Raw genomic sequence first — 16,564 nt, 5'->3', positions numbered from 1 at the left:
ATATGATCAAGAAGAAGAAAGACAGGAAGGGTGATAGATAGAGTGGAGGGGGTGAGAGGAATTAGGGGAGAGGTGATATTAAAAAGTAAGACTGAGAAGAGATGAATTTGATGAATAAAGGGAAGTTTGGAAATATTCATACTTTCAGGGGATGACTGAACAGACTTGAGAGAGAGAGAGGGTAAGGGGATGAGAGATAGGGGATATGAACAGTGAAATAGAAGAATGATAAAGGTAAAGAAAAAAAAATTAATTAAAAAGATGTTGGTAATGACTGAGACAATATGAAATAAATTGTTTTCAGTAATCACTTATCAAACCAAAAATTGAAAGAAAAAACACGCCATCTCAAGGAAGGAGAAGGCAGCCGCGGACTACAAAAAGGGAAGGTAAAATTTTTCTTCAAAGATATGCAGAAAAAAAAGTGGGTTAGATGAGTTACATGATGTCAAGTTGTGAACCTTGCATTAGAACTGATATGTTTATTTGTTGGAGGAGATGAACATGAATTTTTTTGACAGGAAGAAATATTATCTTTCTTACTAATATGCATTCCCTAACCCCGCCCCTCCTCTCAGTCCCAGTACTCATTATTCAGTTTCCATTACTCCCCCACTCAAGAAAACATGAGACGAGATTATTTCAAAAGAGCTCCTCTGCGCAGTTGCATGGGTGATCGTCCATTCATTTCCTGTCAACCATTATAGCCTCGTTTAGGGTGAGGAAGTTTCCATTAGAATAACCCCTTTTTCCTCTTTTCGTTCGTGAATGCATGCAAATCCAAGAATAGAATCTTGCAAACTTCTCATTCACTCATTACACATGTGGATATACAGTTCCCTATTTAGGTTTATTAGCTTCGTTATCCCCCCCCCCCGGTCGTTATCTTTTACATCTTTTCTGTAATTGTCTCGCTTTATTAAAAGAAACTATTAAATGTAAAACAACAGCCTTATCCCCCTCCCTTATTTGCAAAAGAAATCGAATGGATAGGGCAGTATGTATACGGTTGGAAGGGAAGGGGGGAGCAGTCCAGGGAGATTAAAAAAAAATCTGAAATATATTTCATAAAATGAGACCAGGGTCGGTATAACAATGTCATGATTTTTCAAGTAGTGGTAAAAATAAAAGGAAGAAGGAAAAGAAAAGACAGAAGAGTATAAAAAGGAGAGGGCTTGGCCATGTAACTAATACTAACCCTATGTATTCAATTGAGAAAAAATTCTTCACCTTTATTGTCTTGCCCGTCCCCCCCCCCCATCCTCCCCCCAACTAAATGAAATGAGTCACACTCGTTTTATGAATAGACTGTTTTTTTTTCTTGTTATTTGTGGAGACTTCATTTTAATCAAGTAGACCTTATGCACAGAAGGAGGGGGAGATAGAAGCAAACAGAACAAGCAAAAAAAAATTATACTGTAGAACAAATTTACCATTTTCTTTAAAATATTTCAACACTTATAATCTTTATTGGTTTAAATTCCGCCACGTTACAAGAAATGATGTTATTGAAAAGTACTGTTATTGTATTTTCCTTCTTATCTCAATATCGATGAGATATAATAATTTGAAGAATTATAAAAGTGTAAGAAAAGTGTTGCAAATTAGCACACACTGCCTGTCTCAATACACAAAAAGAGAGGGGATCCCCATATCCCGATACAGACCCAGGGGCTAGGAAGAAAGTGCACCCTCCCCCCTCCCCAGTGGCAGATCTAGCTTTTAGCAAAGAGGGGGGGGTGACAAGTTGGTATGACCCAATAATGACGAGCTGCGATTTAATACTGTCCAAAACCACAGCTTTACGAAAAGAAAAACGCTTTACTGACATTATACGTATGATGGCGCTGCGTAGGTTCTCCCCACTGAACTAGGAATACGTATTTCTAGTTCAGTGGTTCTCCCTCCTGCGTTCATCAAACTAATATGAAAGAGGCTTAGTAACAGGCAGTCCAAAAAAAATAAGGTACAAGACTTTGTGTAAAAAAATGAAAAGTTATTGTTTGTATTGATAAGTTCATACAATAAGCAACAAGGATGCATCATCGTGCCTTTCCTTTCATATATTAAAATTTTAACTATGAATGCAAATTAGCTATAAAACATCACTTTCACTGAAATGTTCATCCTGAAATTTATTTTGGATTACTTTCAAACATTTTTATTTGGATATATGCTCTAAAACATACAAACGATAAAACAATCATTGTACACGTTCACAATGAAAGAAATAAATAATTTGAAAATGATTAGCTATGCATTTAATTATCCTTTGTTCTCCGTGTAATTATATATATTTCAGTAAAAAATTCTTACCGAGTTCGGAACTTGGGCACAATAGCTAGACCGTAAATTTTGTGTGACAGAAATTTAAATAAATAAGTAGTATTTTATCGTAAAACATGAATGTTTCATCGAAATGAATAATTATCAAGAATAACATTACAGATTATAATTCCACAAGAGACATCTCTTACTGTACATCCCCGTGAAAAATTAACGTAGCCCTTTTTGTCCCATACCTAACCAACCTTTAACTTTCATGTTATTGGAGTTATTGTAGCACCTTCGACATTATTCAATAGTTATCAGCCAAAATGAATTTATCGTTATTTTGTATTTTTGTTACATCAGTCTCCCGACTGTTTTAACGAGGAAGTTGCTGTTTTTTTGCAATCAACCGAAATAAATCTGAATGAAAGATGTATGACAATATATACAAAACTTTCTGAGGGCGTTTCTCCAATATCGTATCATCCTAAAGAAACAAATTACAAGTTATATACAAATAAAAATAAATGAAATCTCTTGACAAATGAAATCTCTTGACAAAAATATGCAACATTGCGATTAAATCGTTACAAACAATCATTTCAATAATACTATTGTTTGGATGGATTTCACTGATACATTTTCGCAAATATACTCGATAAGACATCTCACATTATGTTCGAATATAGAATTAAGAAAAATTACTGACTTTCATGAATATTTTTATGAACAATCAATTTTATATAAAATTGAAAAATCAAGAAGAAACAAAACAAGACATTTGGAAATTGAAGATTTTTGGAAAATACAAATTTCATAAAAATTATACTAATCTTTTGAAATATTTCAATCATTTCAAGCATAAAAAATATAAATACAAAAATCATGGGCTGGATATAGGCCTACATGATTGTAATCAGAAAAAAATGCCTTGGATAAAAAAAAGAAGCAAACTGTATGCAAGGATTGGCCCAGAAGACAATTAATAACAATATTAGATGCAAACAACATTAAAATGTAAATTTCAATATAAAGACAAATTTCATCTGCAAGCACACGCAAGCACACACCTTTCACACCCACCCCCCCCCCCCAACACCTTTACAAACCTTTAAACAACAACGTTGTATGGCAATCTAATAGATTTTCAGTAATATAAATCCTACAAAGTCTTTTAAAACGAGATAAAGTTTTGCAACCTTTTGAGAGAAGTTGGGAGCTGATTCCTCTTTCTTTCATTTCTGATACCGATAAAACCTGAAAAATCTAGAGAGGAAGAAAGTTTAGATGGAAATTATTTTCGAGTAGCATGTGAATGAATGTTTGAATTGAGAGTAAAAATACAACACTATTTCAGTGAAAAAATCCCCCTCTCGTGGAGGAGGACGGCCCCGCCAAGTGGGACGGGCAACACGCTCACGTGGACCCCGCGAGCAAAAACATATAAATCAATGAATATAATAAATAATTAAATAAATAAAATTACAGTATTGAAAGTGATTACTGCATGCAAAGGCATTTCTTAAAAGGGGGGCTTATACTTGAATTTTGCATGATTAATGTACTGTAATGTAATGTACCAAATGTAGCAACAGTAATTCGGATGTGCCAAGATACAAGGTTATTATAAATAAGTAATATGAACTTCAATTTACATATTAAGACACCAAAATATTTAGATAAAGATTTTCAAAATAATATCCAATCCATGGTCTCATTAAAAGTAAATTCAAGAATAATGTATTCTTCAATTTAGGAATGACAAGACAGTCTATTATATATAATATGTAAAAATCTATTAAATATAATATTCAAAAATCACTCTCTTCTTCCGTGATCTAAATAATGTAATTCATTTTTGCTACAATTGGTTTTTAACCATGTAGAGACAAGTGTTTTTTTAAGTTTCTGTTACTGTTCTGTATCATCGGCAAACAAGGAAAACATGAGATGAGAAGAATATTTGATATCATAAGGAACAAGAGAGGACCCAAAACAGATCATTGTGGGACACCACAGTTAAGATGCTGTATCGAGGATTTGACACCATTGACCATCACGCATTGACTTCTTTGAAACTGATAATCTTCTAAACATTTTAGAAGGCAAGACCTCTGACACCACAAGAATTAAGCTTTTTCAGTTGTATGTGATGACCAATGGTGTCAAATATTCTAAGAGAATATCATAGGCAAACAGAAGCTTGGGCATTTGGAAGAACATAAAAGCCGAATGATTGTTGTGGTAGCACGATGGTGCTGCCTGGAGGCCTCTCCCTGGGCGTATAGTCGGGTAGCGTGTAGTCACTGACCATTTTGAGTCGTCGACCGTTCAGCTTACCATGTCTAACAAACAAAATAAAAAATTATATCTACAAATTAAGTCTAGAGAAATTTATCATATAAGACAAACAGCTGGGGTCATAATATCACCTTTGTTGGAAACAAAGAGAAATGAAAAAACCTGAAGTCTACATTGTTCATGTGATTTGTCCATAATTTGTTTTCTACACCTACATTTTGACATTTCATCAATTAAAGATGTCACAGGGCCAAAAGTATATTATACAAGAAAAAAATAATTTAAATCTTCAAAGGAGTATTAGTTTATAAATATCGACAAACTTTTCAATTGTTCAGCAATTTGATTTTTGTGATTATCTTATTATGAAAGATCAAAATATTTACCTAACGTGTTCATTTTCTTTTGTTTCTTCTTTTCTCATCCTTAAAAAAACCTTTTTGTGAACTAATTCCTTATCACAATGTGGGGTAACAATTCTATCATTAACTACTCCATACACTTCTGTATTACACATGTAGGCTTAATAGTTCAGTTTACCACAAATAGATATCCAGTGATTCGGATTTATACATCTTTATTTTCAAAGGAAATATATTATGATAAAGGACAATCACTTTAAAAGTACTTACGGTGAAAGAATGCTTTGCGCCCCCAGCGGCGTGAAGAGGTACTCGTGAATAGTTGTATTCTGCAGGGGTGCCTCCAGATGAACATGAACCTCGAAGATGGGTATCATATTTATGATCATTAATGTCACAGAGCCTGGGTGATAAAAGGTGCTATCAAAGAGAAGGATGATGAAAATTAAAAGTAGAATTTGGAAGATACAATGTTGATAAACTGCAGTGCTAACGATACTGTGGGGGTATTTTGTCCATGATTTTATTTTTTTTTTCATTAATAGACAACGGCAGGTGTTGTTTCCGTTGACTAATTCACGCCTTTACTTTCATAGGTTTTACAAACAAGCTATCAACCAGTAATAGTCAAAAGGGTAAGTGAAAATGGCAAGGCAAAAATAAGACTGAAGTTCCTTTTATTTCACACCAAAAAAATGAAAAGTAATTTATAAGTGAGAAATTAGCATTTACCTTGTCTTTGTACAATGCGCGTATACCCGAACGTGATTTGAAAAGTCATCATCATTGTGTTTCAGTACTGTGTTGATTGTAGAAACGGCTTTAGAAACGTCTAACACCCGGGTTCCCATAAGCCTCTTGTGGTACAAAAACCACCAATATGGCTGTAAAAGAAGAAAGGGCAAGAAAAGCTTAACAATACTTCATTTACATGCACATAATTAACAGAAATCAAATCAAGAAATGTGTCTATACATGCTACATAAATAGTTGAACGTGCATAAAGGTTGCAATGAATAAAATTATCTAACCAGATTATCTTTCCTCTTCTGATTACTCAACTCTGCCACTGACATTTTTGTTTTGTTTATTTCCTTTTTTAAGCTCTCAATGATGATATATATTTTTAAACAACAATCCTAAAAAAGGTTTAGTTGGATCCAAGGTTTACCAAGCACATGGTCTACCTATGTGCAAAAATTATGAGAAGCCAAAATATCAACATTAATTAATTTTCATTCTTCTGTTTTCTTTCCCAATGCTTTAATGGTGAAGAAAAATTATGATCCGGAACGGTTATGAATGAATTGATGAGCATCAAATGTTGTGACAAATTGGACCTTTATTGCAGGCTTTGCAGCTATTTTATGTTGAAAGTATTGGCTATCCATAGTTAAAGGAGAATGAAACATTTGAAGCAAGATAGCTTGTGTGAAAACAGAAAAATCAAACAAACAGATGAACAAAAGTTTGAGAAAAATCGGACAAATAATGAGAAAGTTATATGAGCATTTGAATATTGCGATCACTAATGCTATGGAGATCCTCAAATTGGCAATGCGACAAAGATGTGTGATGTCACTTGTGAACAACTCTCCCCATTACTTTAGTATATATTTCACTTAAATTGCCTCTTTTATTACATCTATCAGTAGATTATGCGTTCTTTCTATAAGAGGGCATGTAATACAGATTTTTAAAGAATACATAATGGATAAAGAGTTTGCATCACCATAAGAAAAAGCAAAAAGAGACACTTTGAGGGTATTTTATAGTCCATCAAAGGGAAAGTTGTTCATATGTGACATCACACATCCTTCTCGCATTGCCAATGGGAGGATCTCCATAGCATTAGTGATTGCAATATTCAAATGCCAATAACTTTCTCATTATTTGTCTGATTTTTCTCAAATTTTCTTTGTTCTTATTCTTTGATTTTTCTGTTTCGACACAAGCCTACTTGTTCCAAAGGTTTCATTTCCCTTTAAACAACGACCCTAAACCAGTTGATCTCACCAGACGTGGTTTGTATGCAGCATCAAATAGTCCTCCTGTTTTCCCTATTAATCCCTGCTGGACGATGAGCTCAATACCATAACGGGCTGATACTCCAAGTTTATCAAGCATCCTATATTAAAAGAATGTCAAGTCATGTTCAGCAATATACTCTCTGAAAACTACTATTAAAAGAAGCGTCATAAAATCTCAAGCAACCCCCCCCCCCTTCAAGTTAATAGCTCAACTGCTCTCTACTGCCCCCATCTCACTAGGATGGCGATCATGGCGACCATGGCGACCATGGCGATCTGTCTAAATCCCGCAAAGCGTAGCAGAATCGTTCTCGAATTCTATTTTTAGCCTGCGAGGCGATTGCACTACAACTTCACTGCGACGGACCTGCGCTTAAGGCGATGGTAATACGCTGGTAGTACGACGCTGCCACTCTCTTGCCACGATTTGAGGCAGATGTGATGCGCTGCTTCTGCGATCAAAGCGACCGTACAACGAGGCCCATACGCTAATTAGGACCTCGGTACGGTGGTGCTACGAATGGAACGATTGTGTTACGTTCATGATGGGCTCTTGAAACGATTTCAAGCAATCGGCATATTGATAGCGGCACATGAGACAATTTTCAGTCGATTGCCAACCTCCGACCAAGATGGATGTCCAGAATTTGGTTGGACTTATACATCTTAGCATTATACAACGACTTCAATTAGAAGTTGAATACGAGGACCTGATACGAGGACAGAGAAGGAGGAGGCCAAAAAGATACTGGGTCCGATCCTGGCTCTCACTTAAGTCATAATATACAATATATATCAAAATTTCACTCAAAAGATGTCGATGAGCCTAATAGTTAATATGAGGGATGCATCCAGAATTTCATAAAAGAGCATAAAAATGTTTTATATATTTTTTTTTTTTTCACAAAAGTTTGTCACTCAAAATTGTTAGGTAAATTCCTTTCAAATTTGCTTTCAAGAAGTAGTCTACTGATGTGAGAGCACTCATAAGGGGGGGGGGGGGGGCACAATGCCAGAATCCCCATAAAGTGTGCTTTCCCAATCAATACATCAGTGATCGAATCATTAAAATTTTAATATTGTTTACTGTCACTGTAGTTAGAATTTATTCTACTTTTAAAACATATTCAATTTATATATTTTTGCGGAGGTAACCCATTTCGTCATCAAGACATCTTTCTCTCTTTCAAGCTGGCTCAGCAGTTAGATTTTCATCCTCCTACTATACCTCCTCCTCCTCTACCACCACCATAACCTCTTGTTCGCTTCCTCTTGGACCGCCGGCATAACAGATTGGGCAGCTTCCCTTTTTGGTCCTTTTTCTGGGAAGTATATTTGAAAACGTCGTGGAGTCGCCTCGTAATCTTGAAAATGTGATAATCCGCTGCTCAAAATGAAAATCCGGTCGCTGCTCAATCGCTGGCCAGTCCTCAGCGGCGCAGCAAAAGCGCAACGCGAATGCCTGCAGCGGGCTGAGAACGTGTGCCACATGCCACCCAAAGGGAAAGCGTCGTGGTGGAAACGGTGTGAAGCGTGTCGAGCGCAAGGCAGTCGCCTCGTAAACGGAAGCAGCGTAGCAGAATTGTCTTGGGAACGGGCCTGAAAAACACGGGCGATCGGTGCCGCTTTTAATGCGCTTCTACTACGCTTTGTGCGTTGGAGCTTCGTTACAGCTACGAATATTACGTTTGTAATACGCTCTTGACTCGATTATGATGCGCTTTAGCACCTCCGCGATCTCGCTACGTAAGTTTTGAACATGTTCAAAATTTTGTGGCGACCAGGAAGATGGTGGCGATCCTTGCCGCTTCAGAAAAGATCAAGGTACGACGGAGAAGATTGAAAAGATCAAGCCACGCTCAAGCTACGATATACCACGCTTTGTCGATTTTTGACGATCGCAGCGGAATCGCCATCTAGTGAGATGGGGGTATACTGCACCATGGAGCTATTGACTGCACCTGCGCCTGCATGAAGAAATACATTTACATAAAATGTACCTTTATACGAGGCCGCTATCATCATCAAGGCTAATCGCTCACGATGGCAGTCTCCTGTACAGTATTCCATTAAACTATCATTTCGCAAAATGTATAATACACCATGTTGATATTTGTTTTCACTGCTTGAATTAAGTCTATTATTATCATTATTTTGTTATAGGTGTATATTACCGTATATTGTATATTTTGACATTTGTGAAAGCAGAAATAAATGAATGAATTATCAGGTGGTGATAAGACGGGTGATAAGAGAGGGAGAGAAAGGACAGAGGGGGGAATTATGGAAGACAGACACGGAGGAGAGGGGAGGGGAACATTTGAGAGCATATGTAGAGCAAAGAACGAAAAGAGAAGGGATAAATGAAGATAGAAAAGCAAGAAAGGAAAAGATGGAGGGAGGAGGAAAGAAAGGGATACACGTGAGGAGATGGCGAGAGGGATCAAAATAGAAATAGACAAGAGTAAGAGAATAAGCATGGATAAAATAGTGTTAAACATAATGCTAAAAAAAGAGTATCGTACAGAAGAGAGAGATGGGAGATAATTAGTTTGAGCTGGCACGAAAACTGTCCGAAAGAGTAAAAATCGACGCATAAAATTAGCAAACACAATGGAGTTTATTTTTAGGGATATGAATGTACAAAGTAAAGTTACATTATTATACTTCTTTCAATAAAATTCCTTTATCATAAAACGGTGGTATTGAATAATTATTGATTAATCTAATCTGAAATATATTGTGCTCTAAAACAAGTTAAGCCACAAGGCTATGAAAGGGCACAACTGCAGTGCTTTTCAAGGAAGAGAAATACCCCCATCCAAACCTAGCACTGTTCCTATGCATGCCTTACTTCCAACTTTTTTAATGATAATAGTGCCCCCCCCCCCCACCGTCCTTCATCGCTGCCCCTGTATTCCGGTAATAGATAACCAAATAGCAAAACAAAGGAAAGGAGAAAGCATTAAAAAGAATAAAGTCGAATAAAAATATGAATTCAATTATCAAAAGCAAGTCAGACAAATCAGCGAGAAATAAAACTCACATCATTCCGAGGACATATCTTGCACTCAACCCTGATGGGGCTCCGCCGAAAGTAAGACCAGATTCGGATATCCACACCCTTGAATTATATGCAGAACCGTATTTTGCAACCGACCCCCGAACGCTCTCGATATTGGGTATTAACATGTCGGCAACTTTCGGATCTGTCACGTTTTGGAAGTTGGCAGTTCTACCGCTGGTATAGTAGTAATGGAACGAGGTCACGTTGGTTGCATTTCCGACTTCTTTAAGGAAACTGTTTAACAAAAAAAATTAATAAAATAGGCCATTAAACTATTTTTTAATTATCGACATGAGTTATATGTACTTTTAGCCATCACGGATTTCGGTTGTTTGTAACCGATGACTGTGAAGACGATTCCTATACGGAAAAAATGTTATAACTGATTAAATAATTATGCTGATTTATTCATAAAGTCGAAAGTTCGTTCTAATTACCTTAATAAAATACCCTGGCTGTTTTAAGAGGCTTTTTAGTAGACTGATAAAATATACTTTTAAAAAATTATGATCATTTTTTTCCTTTTGTATTTATTTTGTTTAAAACATAATTTCTAAGACGTGTGCAAAACAATAATTCATACTTGATTACCCTTACGTCTATATGTTTCACAAGAAACCCCAATATGGCCAAAGTTCATTGACCCTGAGTGACCACTTCATGTGGCCTTAAAGTCAGGCAGGATGTTCAGTAATGCTTGATTACCCATATATCCCGAGGTCCATTTATATACTTTCTAGGTTATGACGACATTTCAAAAACTTAACATTGGTTAAGATATCGATATTGATTTTCCCAACATGGTCTAAGTTTATTGACCCTAAATGACATTCGACCTTGGTCATGTGACCCGAAACTCGGGCAAGATGTTTAATAATACCTGATTGCTTCTATGTCCAGAGTTTATGAACTAGGTCTATATACTTTTTAAGTTATGATGACATTTGTAAGATTTCAATGTTGACGACGCAGCCGTCGGAAAAGCGGTGTCTGTAACTTACTCCTCGAGGTATGGTTTAGTACTTGTGAGCTCATTTTCCTTCTTTATTGGTGCCGATGTATCGGGGCCGACTAAGAAGAAATCCGACTGACCGGATAGTCGACGAACCTCCTTTCTGAGCGTATGAAATGCATCGGCCATCTGAGTTCCATTCACTGCAACATTGGCTTTTCTCAAATATCCGTTGGGTTCTAAAGGAGAAAAAAAACAGGGTGGTTTAATAAGTGACGGTCTGTCTTCTTCTTCTTCTTCAAATATGATATCACGGCGAGTATTCTTTAAAATGTCCCAGTTATTGAAACCCATTATCCTGAATGCTATATTATTCCTTAATCTGCCAAAGATTATCCGATATCATACAGTGTCAAAGCGAATTGTAAAATATTACATGCCATCTAATAACAACTTAGAAATATTTGAACCCCTTTACCTTTATGTTTGACTGCATATAAATTATGTAATTTTAATCCAATTTTTACCGTATTTTACTGACATTGTGTAAACCTGTATAATTCAGTCTGTGAATACCAATCGTGTTTCTTGCAATAAACCTGGATTGAATTGAATACTTTAAAACTTCCATAGTTACATACCATTTCCGAGGCCCCATAAGACTTGATAACCTCTGTTATGGGTGTAATTGATCATTTCAAGGGCATTGGTAGGGTCCCAAGATGTCTTATTCCGAGTGAGAGCATTAAGACAAAATAAAATCTGCCATCCGACAGATCGAGCAAACTCGTTGATATTGTCCCAAGTGTGAGCTACAGAAAGGGGGTGAATGAAAACATTCGATTTCAGCACGTAAAGAATAAAAGAAAAGAAATCTGTCAAAATGATACTGCTCTAAATACATATAAGGAATATGCCTTTTTTTCATTTACAAAAAAAAAATCATGTAGCTTATTTTCTAGACAGTATAAATAACAACATATTGAATCTCTAAACCGACGTGGAAGAGAAATAGATAATAGATCACATATTATCAGCATGATTCCTCAATATATGCATTTTGAGCAGTATCAATTACGATAAGTTTTGGCGGAATTCCATAGCCCCCTCTGTTTTACCATTTTTGGTACATGTCCTTTTTTTCTTCAAAATTTTGACGTGAACTATATCTTAGACACAAATAAAGAACCATTTTTGGTTCGTATGGTATCGTATTTTCAAGAACCATCCACGGTTGCTTCTAGTTCAAAATAATGATAAATCACTATAATCACTAAAATATGGCCCATTTCTATTTATTTTTCTTTCTACAGTAGAATGATTGGTTCTTTTGCTTCAACAAATATTATCGAGATTAACGTTCCGGCACATGAGCCTTTATGGGCCTTAAGCTAAGGACAGCCCCCCCCCCCCCTTTCCAAATGTCAGGATTTCTTAATGCCATCGTTTCTATATTGGCAGGTATAGCTTCTAAATATAATATCATAGGCTATATGCCTAGCAATAACACTTACCACAAAGTGTCATATTAAAGAAGGTCAACTTTCCATAGTTATCTAATTTTCTGTTTTCTTTTAACTTTCCATTCTGAAGACATTCATCTCTTGTGTTATGAGCATCAAAGTAAGTAAAATCGGCCTCAGCCCCGCCCATGCGATAAATAGCAGGAGCAAGTCCGCGTGCCGCTGTCCAAAAACGAGTTGAACTGCAAATGATATCAGGCAAACTTTTAAAAATTTGATAAAAAAAATCACCTGAGATTTCTAAAATATGACGGATACATTCAAATTGATAATGGCGTTTTCCATTCATATGTAGAATGAGCTGATGGGCTGACTCATTGTATTTTTTGTGACTGGAATACTGGTAAATTTGTATCAAACAAGCCAATATATTGAACAGAAGGCGTAATGATAAAACTCAGGGACACGCCGTGGCCTATAATGGCAAAGTGTCTAAACACACAAGAGCGAGTGAAACGGTTGCGCTTTTAAAATAATATCCATTTCTGATAAATTTTGACACAATAATTGTTTAAAAATTATGCATTTCATTAAAAAAATATATATTTTTAAAATCTTCCCTTCATTTTCTTTCTTTTTCTCACTCTTTTCCCTTGCTTGTGGAACTTTTAGGGATCCAGAGCCCCACCCCTATCCATAAACACCACCACCACTACCATACCACTATAATATCAGGTTCACTTCCCCCGCATCTCGAGATTATACATGGTTATCTTGGTTATAACCTCAAGTAAAATATAAGCCCTCATTGATGGATAATTTTGGTGTGAAATATTTATAACAAACATAGCATTTGAAATAGATCTTAAACCGGTACCAATCCCTGACTTACTTAAAGTGTTGACCAAGTGAACGATTGAAGCTACCCATCGTTGCCCCCACCGATACGAAACGCTCGTCAACTGTTGCTACCACATTTGATGTGTTGATAGTCAGTCTGGCATACGATCTTCCTTCGCCTGCATACTCTAAGTCCGAAAGTGATCTGAGCCCAATTTGATTAGAACGAAATGGGGAAAATATCACTCTACAGTGAAGTCATCTCTATATAAGCAAGGTTGATGGCATTCATGTGAATCACAAGAGGGACGGTGCTAGGCCATTGTGACAGGGGCAAAATGCCATAAAGATAACATCATTTTTATTTCAATTGATTTTTTTTTTCAATTTCAATTCAATCTTTATTTCAGAGCTCCTATCAAAAGCATTAAAAGCATATACAGCGCATGCACATAATTATGATCAGTTACAAGCGTACCTGAATTCGATGTTTTTCCGAGTGATAAATCAGAATCCATTCGATATATTTCGAAGGGTAAACCGTAAAGCCGATATCAATTTATAATGTACTTTTTTGTTAATTTACCTGTACTGTTTGGAAGCGAGGACTTCTCGTCGTGTATCACGTTCTTTCACTGATGTATCTTCATTGTCGATGATGAAAATCATCACCACCACCATCATTAATAACGATGAGGTTACCATGGCAACGCGGGAATCGCCCGTCATCATAGAGCGCACAGAGAAGCTTCCAAACTTCGTCCACAAGAACTATTACTACGAGGGAGTCTTTGGAGGATATTCTCTGGCATCTAAGGCTCGGTGACTGGTGTTGTTATGTGCAAGATGGTGCAGTTCACTTTACTTTTGGATGATCCAGATCTTGTGGAAATGCAAAAATGAGAGATGAAATCACATTACGAATGAGTCGCTTGTCAGGTAAAGGATTAAGAAGTTGATAAAGTACATTTACTGAAGATAGAAAGAAAGAAAGAAAGAAGAAAACCAGCAATGCAATGTATATCTGCTCCGTTGCTTGCATTTCAACCAGAACGAAGGTAACATAATTGTTAAAATTGGCAAAAATTGCAAGAATAATAACCAAAGTGTACCTGGGGATAAGAAATATTGCATTAGAATAAAAATTTGTAATGTATAATACAGTGCTTATCAACAAAAAGTTTAGGCCTACACTTTGAAAAGTACTGGAAATGGAAACGATACATCGTGGGGACAATTTTTTCACATAATTTCTGGGGTTAGGGTCCCATCTATCAAATGAAAGTGAAAATTTTGACAGAATGTCACGCTCGAGTGAGCACTGACCATTTTTGTAAAGCTCGCAGAAATCTGTTTGGGCAGAAATGCTCATTTTCACGCTATTACGGTCAAGGAAAATCGACGAAAACTAAATGACCTAAATGAAACGCTTCAGGATATCACAAATATATCAAAAATATTATATAGGATTATTTTCTAAGCGTAAACTGTTTTATACGCGCACTGTAAATGATTTAGGCCTACAGTAATTAAAGTTCATGGGTCTGTAGTGTAAGACTATTATTAACCCGTAGGTCACTTGTTCTTTCAAGGCATGGTAGGTTCCCATGAGTTCCAAGCATGGAAGTGGGAGGTTGTGGTTCAAGCATATAAACGCAGTGACGTTGCGTCATGCTTGAACCAGGACCTCCCCGCGAAGGCACACGGCCCCCATCAAAAAAATGGTTCGAGTGCATGCCCCCGCCCCCCCCCCCGTCCCGTGTGGGCTACATGCTCACAGGCTAAGATAATGAAATAATGACCCCGTTGCATCAAAGTTACTCTTGTGGTAACTGTCATCCATGCAGTGGGCCCATTAAACGCTGCATGATAAACAGTCAATCAAAAACAATTAAGGATTCTAGTCCATGCACGTTACCATTGGATGGCAAAGTTAAGTTACCATAATGGAACTTTCATGCAACGGGCGCCCAGTGTATAGGAGATCGAGAAACTTGGTCGGAGGAAGGTCCCTCAATTAGATCGACGGGCACTGCCACGGACTACTCCGACTGGAGTTCCTCTGACCAAAACAGCCTACGTCTGGGTCGTGCAATAGATCTTTAGAATTTGGCATAACAGAATTTTATTCGTCTGACTAGGATTTCACGTCTGAATCCAGGCTAATTAATGTCTATTTGTTTGCGATATGACGGAAACAATAAATATCAGTAGATATACGAAATACGAATTAAACACTTAACAATCAAAATAAAACGTGAAAGAACAGGGGGTCTATATGGGAGACATTAATTCACTATTAAATTGGTGGGGAGGGCGATTAAAATGAAAAAGAAGTACAGCTACAGAGATAGGGAGATCATGCAGCTCGATATTGAATGAGAGGTACAACTTACTTCAATTACAACTTACTTCTCCGTTTCGTGTACTTCCCTGGTCGTACTTTCCCCTCTTCCCGCCTCTTGCAAGTCAGCATACTATATATACCGCAATTCAAATCTTCAGCATGCATATAAAACATCTATGCAGCCCAAAACTGCACCAAGTGCCAATTCACTCTACACATATACCCTCTTTCACTCTTTTCAGAATTTTGACTGCTTTTAATATGGCAAGCGTTGCGAAGCGTATATGGGCACGAAATCCATGATCGATAAGGGATTCACGTTGTGCACTCAAGCTCGTTTGAAAAGCCTAGATAAGTTAGTCTTACAGAGCAAAGGTACAGACTCAGTGGCATGAGCGAGAAGCATAATACTAATTCATATATACAATCAAATGCGATGGGAGGGGGGTGCTGGTAAAGGCGACCATTCTCATGAAAAAAGAAATAAAAAAGAGTCGACTTAGGGTCGATCCGGGGGGGGGGGCACTTCCATTGACGAGTGGATACCATGCGCGACCATGGGGTCTCGGAAAGCACCCTAAAGACAGACATTTTCCGCATTTGTAATGTGCCTTTTCTTGTAATTCTCTTTACTTTTTTTGTTTTTGCTCTCTTTTAAGCGCCTTGATTATTTAATCAAATTGGAAAAGACGCTATATAAATATAAATATGTGTTCATAAGAAAGTAGAATGTTTGACATACCCTAGATGCATGCTTGTCTTTGTCTTTTCGTTGATGCCCACAATCAAAGTGTTGATTATTATGGCAAAGTTGCTTGGACTCCCTTAATTGGACTAATTCTACCGACAGTTTTGGTGAACATTTTAAGATAGGCAAAACGTGTTGATATTTCATTAATTGATAAACTTTTCTTTATTTGCCCTGTTTACG

At 36.8% G+C, this 16,564-nt stretch overlaps 1 protein-coding gene across 2 annotated transcripts; it reads right to left on the bottom strand.

Annotated features, from left to right (window-relative positions):
- Window positions 1-3,394: 3,394 nt before the first annotated feature.
- On the bottom strand, window positions 3,395-15,956 carry LOC121408181 (heparanase-like). 2 transcript variants are annotated; one of them, XM_041599543.1, is made up of 11 exons: window positions 15,683-15,956; window positions 13,873-14,168; window positions 13,339-13,491; window positions 12,498-12,688; window positions 11,625-11,795; window positions 11,033-11,222; window positions 10,011-10,265; window positions 6,951-7,062; window positions 5,667-5,818; window positions 5,205-5,354; window positions 3,395-4,616 (listed from the first exon to the last, which is right to left on the bottom strand). In XM_041599543.1, exons 2-11 carry the CDS (start codon window positions 14,016-14,018, stop codon window positions 4,457-4,459), a joined length of 1,680 nt encoding a protein of 559 aa, XP_041455477.1. In that variant the 5' UTR covers window positions 14,019-14,168; window positions 15,683-15,956; the 3' UTR covers window positions 3,395-4,456. The 2 variants fall into 2 exon arrangements, with proteins under 2 accessions (XP_041455477.1, XP_041455476.1); XM_041599542.1 differs by having other exon boundaries at window positions 15,699-15,956.
- Between the last annotated feature and the right edge of the window lie 608 nt (window positions 15,957-16,564).

The sequence above is a fragment of the Lytechinus variegatus genome, chromosome 2 (assembly GCF_018143015.1).
Source record: "Lytechinus variegatus isolate NC3 chromosome 2, Lvar_3.0, whole genome shotgun sequence".
Classification (NCBI taxonomy): domain Eukaryota; kingdom Metazoa; phylum Echinodermata; class Echinoidea; order Temnopleuroida; family Toxopneustidae; genus Lytechinus; species Lytechinus variegatus.
Note: the sequence above shows the minus strand (reverse complement) of the source record. Positions and strands in the feature narration are given on the sequence as shown.